We start from the raw sequence: 26,413 nt of genomic DNA on the forward strand, positions 1-26,413 counted from the left end.
ACTGAGAGCATGAATGGAGGGGAGGGAAGGGGCAGAGGGAGAGGGAGAAGCAGACCCCCCACTGAGCAGGGAACCCAACACAGGGCTCGATCCCAGGACCCCAAGATCTTGACCTGAGCCAAAAGCAGATGCTTAGCTTACTGAGCCACCCAGGCATCCCCTGTGGCTGAATAATATTCTGTTGAATGAATATACCACATTTTGTTCAACCATTCTTCTGTTGATGAATATTTGGGTTATGTCCATCTTTTGGATATTTGAATAGTGCTATGAACATGCATGTACATCTATTTGAGTACCAGTTTTCAGTTTTTATGAGTATATATCTAGGAGTGGAATTGCTGGACCATATGGTAATTCTATGTTTAACTTTTTAAGGAACCACCAAAATGTTTTTTACAGCAGTTGCACCATTTTACATTCCACCAGCAATCTGTGAGTGTTCCCACTTCTCCACATCTTTGCCAGCATTATTTTTCATTTTCCCATATTTTCCTTTAAAAAAATTTCCTAGTGGGTTTGAAGTGGTACCTCATTGTGATTTTGATTTGCATCTCCTTAATGACTAATGATATTGAGCATCTTTTCATGTGTTTATCAGTCACTTGCTTATTGTCTTTGGGGAAATGTCTATCTAAGCCCTTTGCCTATTTTTAAATTGGGTTATTTGTCTTTCAATTCTTGATTTGTAAGAGTTCCTTATATATTCTGGATACTAGACCCTTAGATATATGATTTGCAAATTATTTCCTCCCATTCTTTAGGTTGTCTTTTCACTTTTTAAATAATGTCCTTTGATGCACAAGTTTTTAATTTTGATGAAGCCCAGTTTATCTGTTTTTTTTTTCTTTTGTTGCTGATGGTTTTGGTGTCATATCTAAGAATCCATTGCCAAATCCAAAATCATGAAGCTTTACCTTCAGTGTTTTCGTCTAAGGTTTATTACCTTAGCTCTTATATTTAGGTCAGTGGTCCATTTTGAGTTAATTTTTGTATACAGTATGAGGTAGGAATCCAGCTTCATTTTTTTGCATGCAGATATCCAGTTGCCCCAGCACCAATTGTTCAAGAGAGTGTTCTTTCCCCCATTGAATGGTGTTGGCATCCTTGTTGAAAATCAATTGGCCATAAAAGTAGAGGTTTATTTCTAGTCTCTCAATTCTATTTCATTGGTTTATATATCTATCTTATGCCAATACCACACTGTTTTGATAACTGAAATTTTGTAGTATTGATTTTTCTTTCAACTAACATTATCCACATTAACAGAAGCAGTAGCAGTGAAGAACATTCAAAACATTGACTGATTGAAGGATCAAATGCATTTGCCTATGATTAATTATCTTAAAATAACTTATATAGGTTTCATTTCCTATAAAAAATAGGCATGAATGGGAAATCAGATGGTATTTAGATTCAGTAATGGAAAACCGAGAGTCCACCCAGGAACAGACAGTGGAGGGAACGCTCCCACAACGTCATCTTCACAACAGCATGACAGGGGGAACAAGCAATAGCAGCTGTAATGGACCTCTCAGAACAACCAGAGCTCAGCTCAAATGCCACCTGCTCAGGAAGTGTCCCTGAGCCTTAGATTAGGCCAGGTTCTTATTATATACTTATAGCACCATATAAGTATCATAACTATAGTTAAATTAATGTTACAATTAGTTGTTGAACTAACTCCAGCAGGGTTAGTTCGCAGCAGGGTACCTATAGTGTCAACTGAATAGATAATGAAGTAATATTACTACATGAGAATGTAAGAATGAAAGAATTTATGAATGAATTATGAGAACCAAGTGTGAGCACCCAGTCAAAGGCCAGGAGAAGCCCTTGAGAGAAGGGGCTGAGTGTGCAATCTTGAGTGGCTGCAGAAGCCAAGCCCTTACTCAGGTAGAAATATATTTGCTGCTATGGTCTGAATGTTTGTGTCCCCGCAAAATTCATATATTGAAATTCTAAACCCTCAAGGCGATGTTATTAGAATGTAGGTCCTTTCAGAGGTAATTTTGGACTCTGCCTTCATGAATGGGATTAGTACCCTTATAAGAGTCCCGGGAGAGATCCCCCACCCCTTCCACCAGGTTAGGTTATAGCAAGAAGGCGCTGTCTGTGAACCAGATTCTCAGTAGACTCTGAATCTGTCAGTGTCATGATCTTGAACTTCCCAGCCTCCAGAACTATGAGAAATAAATATCTGTTGTTTATAATCTATCCAGTGTCTGGTATTTTGCTATAGCAGCCTGAACGGACTAAGACACTAGAACAATTTTTTCTAAAGAATTTTTGGGAAATATGTTTCTAATGTCTGAACAGGGTATCTATTTTGGCCCAGGAATCAGACAAAATTATCTTAAAGAAATAAAGCTGCACACAGGGATTTATATATAAGGATTCTCTTTTCCTCAGCCCTTTGTTCTACTTAGGCCTTCAACAGACTGTCTGAGGCCCACCCACACTGGGGAGGGTAGTCTGCTTTACTCAGTTTACCAATTTAAAAGTTAGCTTCATCCAGAAACACCCTCACAGACAAACCTAGAATAATGTTTAATTGAATAGGTGGGCACCCCATGGGCCATTCAAGTTGGCACATAAAATTAACCATCACTGCTACCTTGGGGACTTTGGACATTTGAGATTCATAGCTGATGCTGTTTGCTCTTTTGCCTGCTTGGTTTTGGCCAATCATATGAACTTGCCTGGCCACATTTTTATCCATATCAGCATCTTTGAGATTATCCACCCTGCCTGGCACCAATAATAACTGAACCAGCCATAACTAAAAAGAAAGCTTTAAGAACTTATGGTTGTCTCACATGGTGAAGTTAAAACAGAAACCCTTAAAGTTCCAATCCCAAATATTTAGTTAAGGAATTTAGTTTCTCAAAGTTAAATAATTAGTAGGGGAAACATTTCATTTTTAAATGCATGTGTATGTATATTATTTAACTTGTGTAGCTTTATGAGAAATCATTTTCAGCACTGTTAGAGTTCTCACAGAGTGAATGTGATTATCCAGTGTTATGGAAGTCTCAGCTCATAAGTGACTCCTCACACATGATGACATACTACAAAATGGCTGGAGGTGGGAACAGCAGGAGAAGAGGCAGGCTATTCTAAGGAGCTTGGACTTCTATATGCTGAAGTAGCCTCCAGGAGATGAGGAAACAAAGGTCAGGTTCCTCGATCGATTTTCCCCAGATTACAAATTGACAGAGCAAGAACACAGATGTTCAACCTCTTAATCCAGTGTTCCTTCTGATTGACATTCTTCAACAATAACATCCATTTCAACTGTCCCATCCCAGCTGTCATAGGTCTTTAAACCTAGCTGCTCCAGCCAGAAAGGCATCTGACTTCTCCAGTACTCAGTGGACCTCTCTGCTCTTTGTCTGACCTTGTACCTCCCTTTGCCTCTTTGTCCTTTCATCTACTCCAGCCTTAACTACTTTTCAAGTTCCAGTGAGCCCAGCTCCTTTCCTTCTCTTTCCCTTACAAGTCTAAAGCTCTTTATTTTAGCCATAACTCTCCTATAATCTGCATGTCTTAATTCCCCCAAAGAGATGATCTTGTAGTCTTTTTAAAATTTCTTACTGTGTTGGACAACTTTTTGGGGCCAAATGAATTAAATTTAGGAGTAAGACAAATGAAGTCTGGGAAAGAGTTCAGAATTTGGCTACAGACAAAACTGAAAACAATTCCAAGTCGAAGGTAAAGCACAGGCGAAAGCCAAGCAGCGGGAGCAGTGGACTTGGATAAAGTGGCAAGATCACCCTTGGGATGAATAGGAAAAGTTTAGTAGGTAAGGAGGGAGGGAAAGCTAATGGAAGACCCATAAGGCAAGAATGATGTATTTTGTATTGTCCTGTCATGGATTCTTCTAAATTTTCCACAAGTATTCCCGGAGAAAAGTCCAGGAGAGATGAATGAACACTAAAAATCTGGAGATCAGAGAAGGGAAGAACACTGGGCTTGGCATCAGCAGAGCTGGGTTTGAGTCTGCCTCTGCTTCTTTCTCGCTTGTAACAAAAGGCAACTCAACCTCTCTGACCCTTAGTTTTCTCATCTGTAATAATACCCTTTTTTTTTAAGAACTACTTAAGAAAACAAAACAGGGTAAAATGTATGTAAAAGTGGTTAGTTAGCACAACGTCTGGCGTGTAATACTGGATACTAGTTTTCCTATTACTATTCTTCTGGGTGCACGGTCCTCCCACAGAGAAGTAAAGATTCAAGAACTAGAGGTAGAGGTCCTTGAAAGATCATTCTAGTGCATCCCTCACATTGCAAACATAAAGAAATGGTATTCAGAGAAGTAGTGTGATTTGTCCCCAGTGCTGGCAGTGCCAGACAGAGAGCTGAATGAATGAACAAATGGTCCTGAGTCACACCATCTATGGCAGAGCCAATGCTAGAGGCCCCCTGTCGCCATATGACACACAATTCCAGAGATGGGAATAGTTGTTTTTTTACAATACTTCTAAATTCTTCCCCTTTATCTCAGACCCTGTGCCATTACCCTATTACTAGTATTTCAAATAATGGCTTCCCCTGTAAAAAAAGAAGAAGAAGAAGGAGAAGAAGGAGAAGGAGAAGGAGGAGAAGGAGAAGGAGAAGGAGAAGGAGAAGGAGAAGGAGAAGGAGAAGAAGAAGGAGAAGAAGCAGAAGCAGAAGCAGAAGAAGAAGAAGAAGAAGAAGAAGAAGAAGAGAAACTTTTTTCTCTCTTGCTGTCTTGGAAACATATTTTTGACAAGATTTTCTGAACAAGGGAAAAAATTATAGCAGTAATCAGCCACAGCTGAGTGATTATTTGCAATGCAGCCAAACACTTGGTGCTATCAACCAATAAGACTGTATCCAGAAAAGGGGTGGGGAAACCTCTAAGAAGAGCTTTTTAGTTTTGCCTTGGCATGAAATGCTTAGTTCTCTACATGGTTTATTTTAGAATATCCAAAAGATGCTTGGCTAATATTTTATGACTCAAATATTCATGCCAGGATCTTTTAGGCCAACCAACTATTAGTTGTCCTTTCTCTCCACTGAAATAATGGTAATATAAGCCTGAAATTAAAAATTCCTCTCCTAGGGAAAAAGCAGAATACTTTACCGTGTTAAAAAGCAGGCCTCGCCACAACTGATACCTTTGCATCTTCTGTTTAGTATTTTTACAAAACTTGGGATCTAATATGTCTTTATTTAGTTGTTAAGTGGCTTTAGCCTGGACACCAACTGGAGCCCTGCCCCTCTGCTCTTTGCTGGTAGAACTCCCATTGGTTAAGATGTTGGGGAAGTTGGCCGCACCAATGCTGTTCCAATCTCAAGTCCCAGCAGACAGCTACTTGCTGCTGATGGGGGCAGAGAAGTTTTGGTGATCACAGAAAATTCTCTCCAGCTGCCTCTGGGTGGGTCTGAACCCATGAGCAGGACAGGACAGAGCTGTCTGTGAAGAAAATGAGTTGTCAGTGAGCCATACAAAATGAAAACCAAAGTGTTGAGCACCAAGCACTAGCTCAAATCCCTCTTTGCCGCTCCAAGGTGGCCAGAAAGAGGGCAGGAACTTATCCCAGAGAGAATAACATATTACCAAGCTTCCACTTTCCACTTCTTCTTCACAATATTGTCTCTGAACCAGTTAGCTCAGCAACACAGAAGAGAGATATATGTAGGGCCAGACCCTCTATGACAGCTAGAGATCTCTATCTTAAGTAGACATTGCCCAAGTTGTGTTCCTGTACCATTTCCAGCTGTTTCTCTCATTCCAGCAACATTGTTACCGATGACTAATGGATAATGTAATGACTTTAGTCATATCCATATATCCTTCATGACCTCCTGGTGACCTCAGAGAAGCCTGGCTTCACAAGTAGAATGAACTGTTGGAGGGAAAGACAAAGACTTTTCCCAAAACATGAAACATTTTGTTTTATTGCATTCAAATGTGCCACAAACTTTTAAAATAGCAACACTTCCCAGGGTCTGCACTAAAAGGGCTTGACAGGCTTTCAAATATTGTGTCCTCTGTGGTGATAGGAACAGAGGCCTAGTTATTATCCCTTTTATGATCCCATACTTTCCAGTCTATATATTCTTCATGGCCACCCTCTCCTCTGTGTTTGCTAACGCACTTTCCTAGGTACCCTCCCTGATCACTTCAGGTAGAACTGTTTCTTCCTCTTAGATCCCAGAGCACCAAACACCACAGCCCTCGGTTTGAGTTTTGCATCTTCTGCCTTGTATAATTACTTGAGCATATGTCTAATATACCTGCCAAGGAGCACAGACAGCATCGTATCCATCATGTTCTTTACAGTACAACACAGGTGCTTGGGGCAGAGTATGATATAACAACTGTTTTTTAGTAGACCAAGTAGTTGTTGAATAAATTGTTTGTAGAATGTAAATCAGAATTAATAGTTCCGAAGGCAGAGGGAGGGGGTTGTCAATATGGTCATTTGTTAAAGATTGCTGTATTTACCTAAAAACATTGGATAGCCAATCATAAAAAGGAATGTGAGTGAGGAATTAGAATAACAAGATTAGTGAACCCGACAGATGCCAGGAAGGCAAGCATGCGTGCCAACTCCGTGCACTCCCTGCACCATGACTCAGAGCTGTGATCTGCAGGAGCAGGCGTGGCCCTTCTTAAACTTTCTCGTTCCTGCTTAGAGTACACGATCTTGTTCTTTTCCTCACCCATGGTCAAATCACTCATAGCTTCTCCTGTACTACAATGGAAGTTTAGCTCCTTTTTGACTGAGAATCACAGCTTTAATACTTTCTTATTACAATACAATGAACCATGAAGCTACTCGGTTTGTCTAGATTTATTGAGCTAGATGGTGGCTTTATAGCTAGAGTTCTAACCACGGGCTTCACCCAGGTCCAAAGACCTAAGTAGAGTTTTGTGATGAGTTTATGAAATTCTGTATGTAAGTCACATCCTAAATAGGGAACAGAGAAGAAACTGAAATACGGTTTTTCAGAGAGCACTGAAATTTTTTTCAAACCTTTTTTCAGGAGTGTGAAACAGGATCTTAGTCCCCTGAGACTCATTTTGCCATCTGATTCTTCAAAATCTAAAAATTGTTGCCAGATGTTTCATTTTTTACTGCTTAATGTAATAAACATCCATATACAGTTTGCCTACAAAGAGATTGCATTAAGCTATGGATGCTCATAGTGGGTGTTTGTTATAGTTCTTTATTTTTATTTTCAATATGGCTATCATAGAGTTATCCTCAAACTAATATTATAATACCCATTTAAATTTATGAGTCCTATCTACAAGAAATGTAAAACAATTTTCATGAATTTTATTTTTTTCCCCAATGCAGTTGGAAGTATGATTCAGAAAAGACAGAAAGCATTCCTTTGACAGGGAAACTGAGGCACAAGAACTGACCCAGAAAAGCAGAAATTGTACTGTGACTTTTCGGATTCGTGACTGCTTTTCCACTAAAACTCCTTCTTATTAATGACACTTATGACCATATAATTTTTTTAAATAGAAAATGCAATTTTTTAAAATCATACGCAGTATATAGCACTTTACAGTTTTACAAATGATAGTCTAGTGGTATAGATCCTGTTCTTCAGAATTAGTTACATCAAAGTTCTAATCTTGGCCAAGACATTTTTTGTGTGACCTTGGGCAAGTTGCTTACTCTGTCTTACAGTCATTTTCAGTGGTGTGTGAGGCCAGTTTATACCAGCTTGCATGCGCAAATTATTAAATTTTTAGGAACTCTGCAAGCCAATTGTTAGATTAGATTAGATTAGATTAGATTAGATTAGAGGCACCCGGGTGGCTCAAATTGGTTAAGCCATCCGACTCTTGCTTTTGGCTCATGATCTCAGGGTTGTGAGATGGAGCCCCTAGCTTAGCGGGGAGTCTGCTTCTCTCCCTCTGCCACTCCCCCTGCTTGTGCTCTCTCTCTCAAATAAATAAATAAATCTTCAAAAAAAAAAAAACCCCACAGCCAGATTAAAAATTAAATAATATAAATTTAAAATTAAATAAGTTATATTAACAAAGGCGGTGAATACTCGAACTCGTCACTTCCCTAATTATTTTATTACATATTATTATTACCTATGCTCTTGGGGACATTTATGTTTTTTGTATCTGTACTGTGAAAATATTACATAATGGTATATCACTGCACCTCTCTTCCCAACTCTCTCTTCAGTGACTTCGCATTGGTAAATTGAAATATAGTTATTGGTGAGAGTATTTATACCATGGAAATCAGCAACCATTGAAAATCAGGGCTTTCCCTGCTCCCTGCCAGTTGTTAAATGTTTACAGCACAGAATTTTGCAGTTTCCACATCTCTCAAATGGGAGTAATGACACCCACCTCATATAGTTATTTATAAAGATTAAATGAGATAATAAATGTAAAACACTCACCTCAACACCTAGCACCTAGTCAGTACCCAACAAATGATAGCAATTATTATTACTGTATATTAAAATACAGGATAAAGGAAAATGGAATCAAATATAAATGAATTATAATTTAGAATTTAACTGTCGCCAATTCATTTTGGTACATAATCTGCTTATTTGCAACTGGTTTAGCTGGTCGCACAACTCTTATTGTTCAAATTACCCCTTATTGATAACCTAGCAAACCTGTACCTCCACTCCCAGTTTCTGTGCCAAGGACCAGACTTCCGCAGAAAAGCACAGAATTCTAAAGCTGAAAAGGAACTCCAAGATCATGTGGCCCTAACTAGCCATTCTATAGATGAGGGAACTGAGGCAGAAAAACCAAGTAACTGTCCAGAGTTGTGCAAGTGGTTAGTGGCATAGCAAGGACTAGATTCCAGGTCTCCCCACTCCAGGCTGGGGCTCCTTTCACCATCCCATTGCCTTCTGCTATATGAGAGAGAGAGGAGAGAAACTGCTTTCTACTCTTGCTTTGCTTATGCAATCTCCTTTCTATTTGGCTAGTACATTCATTCCTGGGCATGGCTCTGTGGCTTTCGCCCACCTCCACCACAATCCCCAGAGGTGAACAAGTAAGACCTTCCATGATCTTTGCCTCTCTGGAAGGGGAGGTTGGAATATGTAGCCTAGAGAGAAATGACCTTGGAATCTTCCCGTTTGCAGTTTGCACAACGTACCTTTAAGATGTGTGGGTCCCAGAGAGAGACTTAACAGTACAAGAACTACTGATAAACCAATTATTATTGCATTGAGTCATTTGAACATTTCTGGGATACTATCCCTTTTCATTTTTGTTGACTTGGGTCTAGTGACTGAAAAATAATTGATGAATACTTTCACTCCAGTATTTCATAGTTTCCTAGGCTCTTTCCTTCCCCTAAATCTGAAGAAATGTCAGACTCCACCCTTAACAAGAAAAGACTCTGAGACTTTGCTCTGGCAAGTTGCCAACTTCTTAGCTACCTAACAGACTTCCTGAGCTTCCACCTGAAGCACCTGCTGGCCATTCCCTGAGATTACCTGTTGTTTCTTTCGTTCATTCATTCATTCATTCATTTATTCATTCATCAAACATTGATCACAATCCTACTACATGCAAGGTACTATATTATGTGGTAAGGATACAGATACACAGATAAATAAGGCACTACCCTGACCATCAAGGAGCCCGCAGTGGGGAGAACAGCAGACAAATAAGCAGACTACTGAATACATAGAGAATGCTTAGCAGAAATACAATGATAGAAGAATACACAGGAAGGATCATAACCTAGTTTGGGTTGGGGGAAACGAGGGGCCAGTGAGGACTTCCTAGAAAAGGTTGTGGTTGAACAAAGCCTCAAAGGATATGTAAAAGTTCACCTGGTGAATGGGAGAAAGGGTCAGTGTGAGGGTGTCTAAGCAGAGGGCAAAAGGTGAGCCTAGTAAAACAACTGAGGCTGGAAGTGAAGAGCAGGGGAGGCACAGAGGTCGAGGCTCCTATTGCAAGCTCTTTAACTCTCTGGTTTAACTCTCTTCAATCTTAACATGTACATTGGAACCTTGGCCTTCATCTGGTTCCTTCTTTCACTCCATGTTCAGAGTTGTTGGTTTTCTAGGCATTTGCGTTTCAGCCTGAGATTGGCTATAGCCCTAGCCTTCCTTCCCAGCATTGCTGTGGTCATTCCATGCTTGGCTTCCTACACAGTGCCATGACCCACTGCCACACACAGTTGGGGATACATTAATCTTAGGATAAGTGGCCACCCAATGATAATATCAACAGGAGAATCCTTGGAGTTACACACAAACAGAGCAGAGGATAAAGGGAAAGCCTAACCAGGAATCACTGCCCTCTGCACTGGGACTGTCTCATGGACAGCTAGGAAAGCTTTGTCCTCTCCATTAAAATTCTTCATCCTACCCAGATTTTCTGTTTTTAGATTTTGAAAGAAACAAGAGCTTTTGGAGACTGCTAAATTAACAGGGAACTAATGTAGATATCTTTGGAGCATTTTAGCTGATACTTTTCTATCCATTTACTCATTCATCGTGGGGACGTGTGAGGAAAGACATAAAGAAGGTAAGGCAGTTAACCACACAGATAGCCACAGAAGAAGGATTCCAGGCAAGGAAAATGGCCAGTGCCAAACCTCCCGATGCAAGAGCTCGTGTGCTAAGAGAGCAGCAAGGAAGCCAGTGTGACTGGAGCAGAGTTTTGGTAAGTGGGAGAGTAGCAGGAGAGGACAGATTGCATAGGGTCTCGAGGGTCCTTCTGAGGTTTTCCTTTATTGAGTGAATGAGATGCCTCACCAGGTATTTGAGGAGAGGAAGGACATTGACTTGGGTTTTAAAAGGATCACCCTACATGCTGAGTTGAGAGTAGACTTGTAGGAGGCAGAAGTGAAAGCAGAGAGACCCGTTAGGAGGCCAGCACAATAACGCAGGCAAGAGATGATGGTGACCCGGGCTGGGCTGGAAGCTGCGGAGGTAGTGACAATGGTCAGATCCTAGGGAGTTCTGGAGTCACAGCCATCTGGCCTTCCTGACAGAGCGCATGTGGCATGTGTAAGAGAAAGAGAACATCCGAGATAACATACTAGTTTGCCAGGTCTGCTGTAACATAGTACCACAAACTCGGTAGCTTAAACAACAGAAATTTGTTGTCCTACAGTTCTGGAGGCTAAAATTCCAAGATCAAGGTGTCAGCACGGTTGGTTCCTTCCCTCCTTCAATGTGAGGGAAGGAAATGGTCCAGGCCTCTCTTCTTGGCTTGTAAATGGCTATTCTCATGTTCATATGGCACTCTTCTGTATGCATATATCTGTGTCCAAATGTCCCCTTCTTATTAAGGACATCATTCATCTTGGATTAGGGCCCATCCTAATGATTTCATCTTAGCTAATTACATCTGGAACAACCCCATTTCCAAGTAAGGAGGTTCTAGGGATTGGGACTTGAATATGTGAATTGGGGGGGGGGGTTACAATTCAATGTAACAGATGACGCCAAGATTTTTGGCCTCAGCAACTGTAAACATGAAACTGTCCTTAAGTGACATGGGGAAGGCTGAAGATGGAGCAAGGAGTTATTTTTTAGAGCACGGATTTTTTTAAGATATGAGTCTAAAATTTGAGGATTGGTTTGGAGATATTTATCATATATATGTGTCTCTATATATATCATATATATTCATTTTACTTCTGTAAACATATATTACTTCTGTATATATAGTCTTATATACATATATATACTCATATAAGCATATACACATGTATATCGTTATACATGTATAAACACCCTCCTCTATACATACAACATACATATGTGTGTGTATATATGTGTGAGTAAGCATCTTTATGTGTGTGTGTGTGTGTGTGTGTGTGTGTGTGTGTGTGTATTTGCTCATTTTTGTAGGTGATATTTAAAGCCATGATCTAGGTGAGATCACCAAGGGAGTAGGTGTAGGCTGAGAAGAAAAATGGACCAAGAACTGAACCCTGGGGCCTTCTATGATTAAGGGTTTAGAGAGAAGAAGAGGTGACTAAGGGAGTCAACTTTAGAAATATTGTCAGAACAAAAAGAGCAAGATGTATAGCACAGTATCATTCAGGAGAATTAAAATACATACAGACAGAACCACAATATAAGAATGCAAGAATACATAGGTATCCCCTTCTTTTCGAAAGTTCACGTTTGTCTACTTCACTTTTAGAAAAGACCTATATTAGTACCTGTTTTTACCAACCAAAAGAAATGCAAAGAGGATTTTGCAGTGAGCCATTCCAGAGACAGCAGGCAGCCCAGCGGGGGGGGGGGGGGGGGGGGGGGCGCCCGCCCGGNGGGAACCACACAGCATCTCAGTATCACGCCGCCGTAAGGTTTCAGCTGTGTCTAAGAACATCTGTGCTGTATCTCTATTTATTTTGTGCATCCATTAGCAAGATACATCTTAAGATATCAGAAAGCCTAAGAGATTATTTTTGGGGTCAGGGAGCACTCAAAAATGTTCCCGTATAAATTAGTGGTAACTGCTTCTTTGCTTTATGCCATTTCTGCTCAAGAAAGTTTTCATAGGAACGCCCTACTTTTGGATAGTGGAGGAAACTTGTATGTATATAAGAATATATCCTTATAAGAAACCACATAAAACAAATTCGAAGGTTTGTTTATGTAGGGGGAGGGGAACAGGAGTGGGAGATGTGGATAAAAGCGAATCAATAAAACAAGAGAGTGGCCTTGCATGGACTGATAATGAAAGTGTGCCGTGAACTGAGGACTAGGATTAAATCTGTTCTTGGTGCCTGAGTTCCAAAATAGGTAAAATAAAATAAAGTAAATCTAATATGAAATAAAATAAAAATTCCTGGTTATGTTTCTTTCCCTGAGTACTTTTTCTCCCCTGCTTTACAAAACGGCAGAGAAAAGTTATTTTTAATTCCCTCTTCTTAATTTCTTTTAGTGAAAGTGGTCACCAACAAAGGTTCTGAATGCTTGATAAACAATATTTGAAAAGAGGGAAGCTTAATGAAACCTACTTAATATGGAAGTGAATATGAGATGATTTAAAGACGTATTGCTAATTTCTGAGAAGGGAAGAGTACTTAGCAGGATAGAAACCCATTCTAGGCTTGAATGTTGATCTCCTGCCTCTACAGTAGTGCACCTTAATAATAGGGCTGCTATGCAAATAAATTATGTAGGTAAATATTGGGAGTAAGTATGGAGAGCTACGGCATTAGCTTTCCCAGAGAAATCATAGCTATGTGAGTTTTCTTGTTTTTCTTTTTTTTTTTTTTTTAGATTTTATTTATTTATTTGTCAGAGAGAAAGAGCGTGCATGCACAGAAGCAGGAGACTGGCAGGCAGGCCGAGAGAGAAGAACGCTCCTCACTGAGCAAGAAGCCCAATGCAGAACTTGATCGCAAGACCCTGGGATCATGACCTGAGCCAAAGGTAGGCACTTTGGCATCTGAGCCACCCAGGTGTCCCTCTATATGAGTTTTCTAAATCATAAAAATATCATTAGGATTGACACAGCCAATTCAGGAAACTAACAGTATTGACAAAAACCAAACTTACACATACTTCACGGCCCACATTCAACTCTAGTGTTGTATACCCAATACAAGTGTCTGCTGAATACACAGAAGGACATGTGCATGAATGTTAAGAGAACCACAAATGAGCCTAGACTTACGCCCTGCAACCTCAGGAAAAACAGAATTTATTTTTCCCAGTGTTGACTATCTAGAAGGATTCTGAATGATTCTGGTAGGGTCCTCCTCTCCTGGAAAAATCATAGCCACTGCAGACGGAATTTAGGATTGTCTAGGCCTGGATCAAATGACTCAATGGCCATAGGAAAATCCTAATGGTTCCTAAGCATTTCCTATATGAAGCCACTGTTCTAAGCACATTACATGTATGAAATCATTTCATTTACACAACACACTTATGAGGTAGGTACTAGTATTTTCCCCATTTCATAGATATGGAACAGAGGTATACAGAAAGCTTGGGGAACCTGCCCCAGTCTCATAACTAGTAAAGGGCAAACTCAGGATCATAACGCAAATGCCCCAGGACCCAGGCTCCCAAATGCTATCATGTGCTGCTCTCAAGGTGCCATGAGTGACAGCTCTGCAGAGCCACAGAGAAAGGGGAGAAGTGGTTCTGAAGCAAAGTATGAGGTGTAAAGGAAAAACTACCAGCATCTCATAAAACAGTTCATTACTTTCACTATTTAACTAAACATGAATCCAGATATTCAGTAAGCATCTGATAAATGTCTGCCATGAGGTTAGAGCACACACCATTTTTCAGAGCAGAGAACAAGATGGACCCATTCGCTGTCCCCAGATGTCTCCCTGACCCTAGATAACAAAGGACCACAGGAAAGGGTACTTTCTTTTGGTAATAAAGCTATTTTGTCTCCAAAAAGTCTTCCCAAACTGTGTTTAAATATAGTTTTTAGAAAAATTCTTTTATGGCATAAGCTTAGATTTTATAACTTCAAGTAAACAGTAAATATAGAAGCAGATATATTAAATTTGTTCAACTGATTTAACCAGAATTTTTTGTTAAATGAATGTAGATTGGTTTTTTTCCTTCTTCTGAAAACAGTATAAAGAAAATGTTGCACTCTGGCTCTGAAAGAAAGTTTTTAATTAATTTAAAAAATATTTCACCAATGACAGCCTATTGCGATAAGAATGCTGTTAATCAACAAATATTTACTAAGTGTCTGGGTATGGTTTAACCTTACAAGTGATCAGATAAATATAAATTAAAAACACAAAATATCATATTCAATGTCAAATTAGCTTAAGTTTTTTTTACATAATATTCTTTTGAAGATATCAGACATTATTTTACATTTATGATAAGCTTATATTGGCTACCTTTGTTGTGCATGGATGGCCTTAAAAATAATTATATCCTCTGACCATTTCACTTCTAAAAACTCATACCAAAATATTGCATCGACATATGGAAATATCTGACTATGAGAATTTTCCTCACAAGTTAGACAGCAGAAAATGGTAGGCCAATAATGAATGATTAAATACACGTTGGTATTTTGATACCACGGAATACTATATAGCTATTTAAAGTAAGTTCTAGGAAAATATTTAATAAAATAGAGAGATGTTAACTTTATGAACTATTAAATGAAAGATATGTGTACTGTATAATCCACTTTAGTTTTAAAGAAGTATCACTGTACATAGAGAAAAGACCAGGGGAGCCTTACCCTGAAACGTTAATAGTGTTTGTTATTTCTGGGTGGTGAGTTTTCAGATAATTTAAATTTTTTGCTTCTAATTTCTTGTATTTTTGTGTTTAACATGTAAAAAGGAAAAAAAAAAAGCAGAGGTTTTAAAAAGTGAAAAAAGAAAGCTCAAAGTGATAAGTATATGGTTAGAGTTTTGCAATGGATAGTGGAAGAGGTCACTACAGTGGCTCTGTCCTCAGTCGGGGCCGATCCAGCAGAGGCTTTTTTGTGAAGAAACTGACCAGAGGCATCACCTCAACCACATTAAACGTGATGACAGGCAAGTACGTGTGCAAATGCTGGTATTCGTTAGGAAATCAGTCCCATTACTTAATGCACCTACACTTTTTATCCAATCCTAAAAGAATCCAGAATATTTCTAAAACATGTGTAATCGATTTTCACTTTTCTTTGCAGTTCTCCGCCATGCATTTATTTATTTTTTTTCTAACAAGTATCGCTAGACTACTTCCACAATATCGTATAAATACATCTTTCCTTTTTTGGGCAGCCATGACTGCATTAAATTTTAGCCCTTGACATACTTCGTTTATGTTAATCCAGAGCTCCTAGAAGACAGGATGCTGTTTTATTCATCACCGTGCAGGGTATGCAGCCGGCGCTCCGTTAACACCAGCGAAAGGCAGGTAGGGGTGAACCTCAATCCTCAAGTCTCTTTGTTTTATTAGGACCTTTCTTCTTGGGCAGATACATTAACACATGACTTCATAGTGCAAAATTCCAAACTTATAAAAAGAAAATAGATTTTAGTTTCCAAGCGGAGAACCTGAGAAATCTGTGAATCATCGGATCATCGATTTTCCTTCTTTGAAACGATTTTTGTACTGTCATAGCAATACAAGTAGGCCTGGAAGAGTGAAACTGTCCTCACACCCAGAGCTGGGGAGGTAAATGGAGACTTCTCATAGAATTTAACAAATCCCTCCGAAGCAGCAACATCCAAGTTTTACCAATTCCTTCTGCACTTAGAGCAGCAGCCATTTTTAAGATATCTGTGGTTCCTAACGAGCCCATTTCTTACTCCCAGTGGGCCTAACGGGGCTCAGTTTCAAGTGGCACAATTTCCAGTGACTGAAACAGTGTCTGACACCTAGAGTTAAATCTCTGTTGAATTATCAAATAAACAAATGGTAGTGGAAGACGGATGAACAAAAGAAATTTTTTCTTTTGCATAGTGATGTGAAATAATAGCTTCACTGTGGTTTGAGACTTAAAAATTAAGGGACAATCAGGAAAAGAAATCTATTCTTTATACATTCAGACCAAACTTAAATACCCACTGAGGACAGGCAGGCGATGCTGTTGAATGGTGAGGTGTATGGACATGTGTGGACCTTACTGAGTGGAAGAGAGGCCAGCGTGATCCATTTCAAAGGGGTGAGGCCAAATGCAGGCCCAATTTCACTAGTTTTTCCAGTTTTTTAAGAGAAACGTGGAAGTCTAGATTCCTTTATGAAGACTCCAAAATTTTAAATGTTGGCTCAAAATTTAAAAATAGATGCACTATATCTGTCTGTTTTACGAGCATTTCTGGCCAGAGGCACATTGATTTGAAGCCTCTCATTTTGACTTTACTGTGTCTGAGAATATGTATCCTTAGGACATGTGTATGTGTGTTTGTGTGTCTGTGTATGAAGTGTATGTTGTTGCTACAATCATTACCTTGTGGAAACTGAGAAGAACAAGGAGGTAAGTTACACTCTGGGGGAGCTGGGTGAGCTGGTGGAAAAATCCTAGAGGATGTCTCTTTAGAGGGATGTGTCAAGCACATTGAGTTATTCCTGAACTTGCAAATATTTTTCTCTGTAACTAGGCTATTTGTGTTTGCTAACTGACATCCATAGCAGAGGTAAGCACCTACCCTTCCACAGGGTCTGAGAGATACCAGTGCTATTTCCCTTAATGATTATATATCAAAGAATGGCTCCCAGGCCCTTGAGGAAGACATTCCTGGGTTGTAAAACTGGCAAGAAGCTTTAAATGAGGTTTCTATCTATCTCAAAGAGAGCAAAGAAAGAATGTACAGTTGCAAGTTTTCTAAAATAAATGCTCTAAGGAAAGGGAGGTCAAGGGCTAGAGTTCAGTCAAGCTGGAGAAAATGTTAAGCCCCTCTCAGTCCTAGAGTGATGGTAGATGTTGATGTTTAGCAAGCTACACATCAGTAGATCAGAAATATATGTAACTTCTAGATGTTTCAAGCCTAGCTTAGAGCCCTCCCCACCTTTCCCCTACATCCTCCCTACTGCCTGGTGTACCAGGGGACCATGGTATGCCAGTAACGGTGAGTAGCTAAGTTCTATCCATTTAAGAACTTGGAGGAGAAACCCATACTATGCCTGTATTCCCTCCAGGGGACTCTACCTCCCCATGAATGTACCAACAGTTGCTTATAAGGGCACCAGTACCACGTGCTTTCACTTGGTACTGGGAGCCTTGGTCCCTTCATTTCTAAATGGGCATAATCAGTACACACTACACAGCATTTGTATGACGAATGAATCTGATCTGTGTGAAGCACTCAACATGGTGCCTGGCATGTAGTAACAACTCAACAATTGGTAACTATCAATGTTTTACCCAGTTCTCATCTGTGCTATTATATTATTTTCATAGAAGGATGATCATACTATGATACTAATATTAACAAAATACACAGAGGTGGAAGAAAAGAAGTTGAAAGAATCATGACTTAAATCTACCAAAATAGAGCAGAGAAACTACCAATGAGGCAGTCCAAAGTGCTATGGCCTACCCTCCACAACTCCACCCTGTTTTCTACCCAATTTTCCTTCATCTTGTTCCCTCAGAGTTAACTATTTCCCCATGTAGATCTCAAACCTTCATGTTATTTAGCCCCAGGATACAATGCAATTTTAAAAATTACAATCTTTGTTGTATTTCCTTTGTTACATTTAGCACTTGTGGCATTTTACCCAAAGCTATTTATTTTTTGAAAGCCCCTAAGGAAATTCATTGACTTTTCAGGAAGGGCTTTGCAAATTCTCCCCCCAAAACGTTTTTCCTGTGTTTGTATCTTGGTAGCAATTCTGAAGTTTTCAATATTTGGACTCTGGTATTATAATTGTGCTCAAAGTATCTACACAGAAGTGGTGTGTTTCATCATCCAATGAGCTCGGCCTGTGTGTGGATGTGACACTCCAGTGGAAGGAAGCCAAGAGCCTATAGTAGCGATCCTGGGGAAAATTAAAGCAGCTGTGGCTGTGTAATTCAAAACCTCTGAAAAGTGTGCTGCAGTCCGTGCACAGCGTTAGTATAACATGAGGGCTGGATGTAGCCCGTCCCCCAGAGGACTTCCTCGCCTGCTGCAGGAAAGAGAAGACTGAAAGACAAACCTGGGTGCAGCCGGAAAGGTCCAAATAGATGAGCTTGTGGCATCCATTCCCTAAATTCAGGTACCGTAAACCTTTGTCTGTGAACTTTCTGCAATAAGCCAAACTAAGATTCTGTAAGTTCTGGAAGTACCTGAAAAGACAGGGGCGAGAGGAGAGAGGAAGGAAGGGATTATGTTTGAGTCGTTTTCCACATCTTTCTTAAGCCACTATGACAAAGAGAAGTAAAACTGTCAATTACTCTTTTCTTTTTGCAGATCTTCAGCAGTTAAACGTAATTATGAATGCTCTTCCTGCTATGGGAAGGAGCTTGGAGTAGTAGATCAGATAATGCATCATTACATTTTAAATGAAAATATGGATTTGCTTAGATTTTTAAGAAGGCTGATTGGGGGAGAACTCTGAGGGTGAGGGGACGTTTGTGCATTCATATTGTTTGGACTGTTTGTGTTTGAAACCAGAGTTACAGAATTTGCAGTATTGTTGCATATGGTTTTTTCTTTGGAGCACCAAAACAATGTGCAAAACGTCTAGATGGACAAAACCTTTGTAAACATTTAAATGGCGATTAACTGTTGCATGACAATGAGGATTTGGGGCAGAAAGGAGGCAAAGTTAAACATAACATGCTCCTAAAATGGACATGATAAGCAAATGGTTTGAAAAAAACATTTGAATATGCATGATTTTGTAAGTGTTTCATTATTATAGTTAAAGAAAGACTAATGGATATAAAGAGCTTAAAAATGGGTTAAAAAGAACAGTCTGCAGATGAGTTGAGCAACACATGAAGGGAATAAAAACGACATCAGAGGCTATCAATCTCACTGGAGTTCAAACAGATTAAATATGGCATTGCCACCATGACCAAAATGATTGCTTCCAGAAAAATAGGAGTGTAATTGAGATGAGCGTGTACTACTGTGCAAGGGCTTACAGTTTGAGGACTTTCTGTGGGCAATTTTCCAAGTCTTCCTAAGCCTGGCATTTTTTAAAAGTGCAAGAACTCCCACTATTGCTCACTCTTGTAATGGAATTAACAACATGCTCTTGGTTTGTGATCTGCAACAGTTTCACAGCAAATTGGAAAGCAAAAGGAGCGAAAAGTGCGAAGATGATGCCTCTCTGTCCCTCAAAAGCCCACAAATGACTAGTAAAATTTACTTTCACGTAAGTGGGAAATAAGATATGCAAGCATTGACAGTTAATCAGATTTATTCCTAAAATTTGAAGAACACATCTATATGATATATAATGATTCCCATTCCATAGTGACTGATTTGATGCAGAACACACATTCCCCTCTAGCAATGTCCTTGAGATTCAACAGAACAAAGAGGGACGCCATCTGGATTCCCCAGTGGCTGTGGGCAGGGCCACGGAGCAGAAAGCAGCACTAACATCCCAAGGACACGTCCCCTCTCCTGGGGCCCTTGAGTTAACCAAGGGCTATGCCAAAGTTTTGGAAACGCTTGATCTTCCTGTCCCTCGAGTGTACCCTTATGATTCAACGGAGCAAAGTACAGTTTTCTCGGGGTGTGTGTGGGAGGTTTTCATTTCTAACAACCCTTTAGCTCTCTAATTTGGAGAAAGGAATAGTAAGGCAGACAGCACAACACAATGGAAAATACACCAGGTCTTGGAATCTGACCAAATTGGATTCAAATTTCAGCCCTGACACTTAACTGCAAACTTCCCGAACCTCTCAGAGATTTGTTTCTGCATCTGTTAAGTGGAGATTATATTATCTCTCTCTTTTTTTTAACCCTAACCAACTGTGTCCAGCTTTCCTGAACGTTAGTTTTCTCATATGTAACATGGATGTAATTCTATGCACTCTTTCCTCTCAGAGGTATGACAAATTACACGAGAAACAGATGTAACAGTATTACATTAAGGATGACTTTTGATGATTAAAATCAGCAGGGAGAAGATTTAAAATATATTTTCTTGCTACTACTACTTCAAATAATAGCATGTTAATTGTTCTTATGAAGTTTGTACTATCTTTTTCCATGTAATGGAAAGGATATTCATCTGACAAAAGTGGCTCATACAACTGATTCCAAGACTTTGGGGGACCTCACGTTACATCTATACCCTCATTTTGGTCAAGGTTTAATGCCCTTTTTAATCTGTTTGAGCTCCGGTGAGACTGATAGCCTCTGATGTCTTTTTTATTCCCCTCATGTGTTGCCCAGTCATTTGCAGACTGTTCTTAACCCATTTGTAACCTCTGTATCAGTCTGCCTTGAATTATAATAATGTAGCTGTCACTTAAAAAATCAGGCATATTCAAATATATATATTCAAATCTAGCCCAAGCCTATTGTTTGATTTTTTTAAATCCTTGTGATCAGTTAACAAATACTCAAAGTAGAGGGGCACCTGGGTGGCTCAGTTGGTTAAGCCTCAGACTCTTGATTTCGGCCCAGGTCATGATCTCAGGGTCCTGGGATCAAACCCCACCTTGGGCTCTGTGCTCAGTGTGTAGTCTGCTTGACCCTCTCCCTCCCCCTGCTTATGCTCTCTCTCTCTCAAATAAATAAATAAAATATTTTTTAAAAAATACTCAAAGTAGGAATTGAATGAGGAGTTCTTAACTTTTTTGTGTGTAACAGATACCTCTGCATCTATGGACCCTTTACCAGCATAATGTTTTTAATGTGTAAAATAAAATACTTAAAATTACAAAAGCAGCTAATTATATTGAAAGATATCATTATCAAAATTTTTTAAAAACCAAACGAGTGGCTTCTTTATTAGCATATTAAATAACAAGATCTAGTGGCGGGGCTCATAACTACCCATGATTTTGAAGTGATGAGTGTCAATGATACTTTGATATACTTGTAACAACTATAATAAGAAAATGTTTGAGGGGCGCCTGGGTGGCACAGCGGTTAAGCGTCTGCCTTCGGCTCAGGGCGTGATCCCGGCGTTGTGGGATCGAGCCCCACATCAGGCTCTTCCGCTATGAGCCTGCTTCTTCCTCTCCCACTCCCCCTGCTTGTGTTCCCTCTCTCGCTGGCTGTCTCTATCTCTGTTGAATAAATAAATAAAATCTTTAAAAAAAAAAAAAAAAAGAAAATGTTTGAGATTTATATAGTCAAGGAGTCCCAGGAACTGCTAATACTACTGTGATTTTTTTTTTTACCTACATTTCAGTTAAAGCTTAGTGAAAATAGAAATTCTTCTTCCCTCCTCAAAATTCTTGGAACCTCTGAATTCCATCCCTGGTCTCCTTGGGGGAGCCACTGAGCCCAGGTTAAGAACCTCGGGTTTGGCACGAGAAGTTGTTCACTGGACGAAATGAGTCCCAGACTGAAAGTCCCTAGATGACTGTCTTCAAAGCGGAACCTCATGGGAACCATCAGTATGAAAAACCCAGCACAGGAGGAATCCTAAGTGGCCCTGTAGACCTTTCTAGGGATTTACAGGACCGCAGACTTAAAGCTGTTGGGGATGGGAAAATAATCAGTTGACAGTGAAATCACTTGGCAAATTTTATGCAATACTGCAATTTTTATTCTGAATTTTGGCAAAGAAATAAGTCCCCTACATGAGTAAGATCTGGTTCATCATTTTCTCAAGTCAGAGACAACTTGGTATTTCTAATTCCATTTTGAGGCAGTGTTTGCAGCCTGTGTTTATCTTTTCCTCATTATTTGATAACTAAGTGTTTGTAATGGGGGGCTGGGTTCCCTTTGTGATTTATTTTTCTACTGCTACTATAATCTTTAAGAAGTCACAGCTCTTACAGAAACTACAGAGATCACTTTTTCTCTTTTCTTTTGGATTCTTTCCATTATAGAATTGAAACCGTCTGTGTTAGATCACCAATACCTGAGGGAATTACTATTGGAAGGAATGTAGAATTATGTATTTAAACAAAAATTTCTCTGAAAAATCACCAAGACAAAACCTAATCTGTAAAAGAGAGGATTTGCAGTAGTTTCTTCTGAGTTAAGTGTCGGGCTCTTTAGTTTCACAGAGGCAGTTTTGCATACTAGAATTCCTGCAGAAATCCAAATGCAGTGTTTTGACCTCTTATTCATAGGGGAGACCTTGAGGATGTCCAGTCAAGGCAACAGCTTACTCTGTCTGCCCCGTTCTGATGGTTACTGGTAAGGTTCTATAACATGACAGCACCTATGAATAAGAAGTTTCCGAGCCAATTGAAGGGTCTATATGAAAAATAATTAAACACCATGCCAATATAGCATCTGAGGCTCCATTAAGGAGCAAAGATCATAATAGCTTAATTCACTCCTATATGCCCAGAATGTCTCACACATAGTAATTGATCAATATGTGGTGAATAAGTGAATGAATGTTGCTGTTAGGTTTCAGGGAAAGGAGAAATCATTGCGGAATTCTGGTAGATGGTATGACTTGAGGTGTAAAGGCTATGGCTTAGCAGAGAGGAGGAGAAAAGCATTGCAGCTATAGAGAACGAGAAGCATGCAGCAATCTGGTGACCAGAGTTAAGGGCCTCTCTGGGGAAACCTGGGCAGACAGGTTTGATCAGATAATGTTAAGGGACGGTAAGGGAAGAGTCTAGACCCTAAGCATGTCAAAGACATGACAAGACTATTGTTCCAGGGTGATACTTCTGACAGCATAAGGCAAAGCCGATTGAAGGGAAGAGAGACCAAGGGCGAACCATCAGATGCTACAGCAGATGAAGTGCTGAGACTGCCACCTAGGTTGTGGGCTGAGTGCAAAGGGTTTGACTCAGGAAATATTTAGAAGCAAACGTGTCCTAGAATGGGCATGAGCTAGGAGCAGCCCTCATTTTCAACTTTAGGAAACTGAGCAAGTCCCCAAAGAAGTGAGGAAAATATTCAAATAAGAAGCTGGCAAATCAGTGTTGTCAAGAAGGGCAAACTAATTACATTTTTCTTCTGGCAAATGATTTCTTTGGAAAGAAAGTCAAAAGGCCCCGGAGAGAGAATGACAACAGTCCAAACAATATTTCTCTGGATATTTATAGTTTAAAGAACACTTTTGCATACCCAAGCATATTTGAAACAATGGAAAATAGAGCAAAAATAGAGTCATTATGAAATATATTTTTATCATAGATAAGAAAGTCAGTGTACATTTTTTTCATATGACAAAAATCATCAATATCAAGTGCATTTACCCTGGATGTTCTCTCAATAGCCAGAACTAGAGTTAAAATTAAAAAAAAATTCTCATTTTGGGTCCTGTTTTTCTATCTGTTGCCCATTAAAGGTACAGCTTCATTTGTACAATAAATGTCCCTAAAAACTATGCATGGTTTTAGTATTATTTTAAATTTCCTAGGACAAAAGATTATCTAAAAATATGATATCCAAAATCATCTACTTTGTAAATTCAGATTTTCACGTATGAATTTAATGGATTTTGTAATATATTCTCTCTCTTTCTACACACACACAAGCATATATGTTCTCTCTCTCTCTCTCTATATATATATATATATACACACACAAACATTCATACATGCACACATGTCCATACACATACATATCTCAATATGGAATGCCTAAAGAAAAATACTGAGTGATATTCTACATTGAAGGACTAGAGAACCTTATAGAACTTCTGAGAGGGTCGGGGCCCTCCACAGGTGTCACTGGAGCTGGCTTACAGCAGCCCATGAGAGCCAACTATTAGCATTTCTTCCCAACTCCACATTCAATGACATCATGTTGGTAGCTTAAAATTGATCATGGTGGTAGTATTTACACCACAGAAATCAGAACATCCCCTTAGCCTCTACCCAAACTAGTTATTAAACATTTACTGGAATACAGCTATCCTTGGAACACACTTTGAGAACTATTGATACAGAGAACATAGTATGCTGAGGAAACATATACAGAGATAAAAATTATAAGAGAGACGATGACAGCTTTGAAAGACAGGAATAAAAATTCAACCTGTAAATAACAGAGAATTCTTAAGATAAAACCTGAACAAATGGAACAGAAGCATTAAAAAAGAGAAATACCTTCCTTGGCTAAGAAAAGATCTAAGTTTTAATGTTCAAAAGTTTACTGTGTTCCAGGAAAAGTTAATTGAAAGAATACAATTAAGCTTGGAAAATGCTTTTAATTTCTCAGTAAAAAGGAAATTCTTGCAAGCATATTGGCAGAAAAAATAGGTTACCAACAAAGGAACACAAAAATCAAGCTGGCTTTAAGCTTCTCTTTAATCTGAAATATCAAAGATTATGGGGCAGTATTTGTAGGATTTTAAGAATAAAGTAAGGGACATGATTCAAGAAGTATATGCCAAGAGGAGTTGTTCACCCTCCAAGACAAAAGAAAGTTATTTTCAGAAAGCAGTGGCTGAAAATCTAACACTCGTTTATCTTTCGGACAAAGAGTTTTTTGTTTTGTTTTGTTTTGTTTTTAATAATAATTTTGTATTATGTTATGTTAGTCACCATACAGTACATCCTTAGTTTTTGATGTAGTGTTCCACGATTCATTATTTTGGACAAAGAGTTTTTAAGACTATATTTCCAGTCATCATGGGATGAATTAAAATCAGAATTAAAGAATAAAGAAATAGTGGAACAAATGGACCATCAATGAATGACAAAACTAGAGTTAGGACTACATAATCATAAATATCATCACAAACATGAAAGTATTAAATGGAAAGTTAAATGATTAATAAAAATCACAATTTTTATGTGTTTACACACAAAGGGTGGAAGTAGAGACACATTAAGTTCAAGGGAGAATAAAAGTGTATTAGATCTCTAGTCTAACATGGGGGGAGGAGCCCAAGTCATTGTTCCATCACAACTTTGATAATTGGAGAAATACATATTAAAAGCATGTTTTTTAAAAAAAAAATCATACAGGGGCTCCTGGGTGGCTCAGTCGGTTGAGCATCTGCCCTCGGCTCAGGTCATGATCCCAGGGTCCCGGGATCGAGCCCCCACTCAGCAGGGAGTCTGCCTCCTCTCCCTCTGCCCCTCCCCCCACTCATTCCTTCTCTCTCTCTCCAATAAGTAAATAAAATCTAAATAAAAAAACAACCCATACAAATAGCCACTGGTTAGAATATAGAACAGAATGTGCACATACCTCTGAAATACCTCAAGACTGTAAAAATCAACAACGTAGTTTATATAGCAAAAGGTGAAAACAAGAGTATAGTACAGTAACAGAAAAATCAAAAACATAAAGCAAGATGATAAAAATAAAACCATATACTCCATTTTGAAAGGAAATATTACTCTCCTAAACTATCCTCTTAAAAAGGCAGAATGAAAAATTTAAAAACAGAAGTTAGCTATGTGCTTCATATAAAAGGCAAATCTAAAATACATCAACATAAAGATTAAAAAGGCGGGGATACAGGTGCACCTAGGTGGCTCAGTCAGTTAAGCGGCAGACTCTTAATTTCAGCTCAGGTCATGATCTCAGGGTTGTGGGATCCCGCTCAGCAGAGTCTTCTTGAGATTCTCTCTCTTCAGCTGCCCCTCCCTCCAACTCATATGTGCTCTCTCTTTAAATAAATAAATAAAATCTTTTAAAAAACTTAAAAAATAAATAAAAATACAGGGATACATAAAGTTATTCCAATAAACCATAAGCAAAAGGAAACAAAGGTGACTATATTAAAAGCCGATAAGGAATTCAAGGCAAAGAAACATCAACCAGGATAAACAATATAATTTTATGTGAATAAATGCTATAATCTATAATGAAACATACTACTTATTAATCTTTATATGTAAAATAAAAATCTCAAAATAAACTAAGGAAGCTTGATTATAAAAGGCAACCAATATATCACTATTACACTATGAAATATG

General features: G+C 39.0%; 2 protein-coding genes across 6 annotated transcripts in view; one reads left to right on the forward strand and one right to left on the reverse strand.

Annotated features, from left to right (window-relative positions):
- FBXL13 (F-box and leucine rich repeat protein 13) overlaps window positions 1–26,413 on the reverse strand; it is a 179,270-nt gene that overhangs the window by 66,874 nt on the left and 85,983 nt on the right. For all 3 annotated transcript variants that reach the window (XM_040644333.1, XM_040644334.1, XM_008686289.2), the window contains exon 9: window positions 18,589–18,718. In XM_040644333.1, coding sequence (XP_040500267.1) covers window positions 18,589–18,718 — 130 coding nt within the window. The remainder of the gene's footprint in view (window positions 1–18,588; window positions 18,719–26,413) is intronic.
- Window positions 15,776–26,413, forward strand: part of LRRC17 (leucine rich repeat containing 17) — a 33,363-nt gene continuing 22,725 nt past the window's right edge. For 2 of the 3 annotated variants that reach the window (XM_008686163.2, XM_008686164.2), the window contains exons 1-2: window positions 15,776–15,861; window positions 18,278–18,648. The gene's annotated coding sequence lies outside the window, so the exon portion shown is untranslated. Of the gene's footprint in view, window positions 15,862–15,955; window positions 18,649–26,413 lie in introns of those variants that run through there. The other variant, XM_040644335.1, reaches the window with a different exon arrangement.

Source organism: Ursus maritimus, unplaced genomic scaffold, assembly GCF_017311325.1.
Source record: "Ursus maritimus isolate PB19 unplaced genomic scaffold, ASM1731132v1 scaffold_3, whole genome shotgun sequence".
In the NCBI taxonomy this organism is placed as follows: domain Eukaryota; kingdom Metazoa; phylum Chordata; class Mammalia; order Carnivora; family Ursidae; genus Ursus; species Ursus maritimus.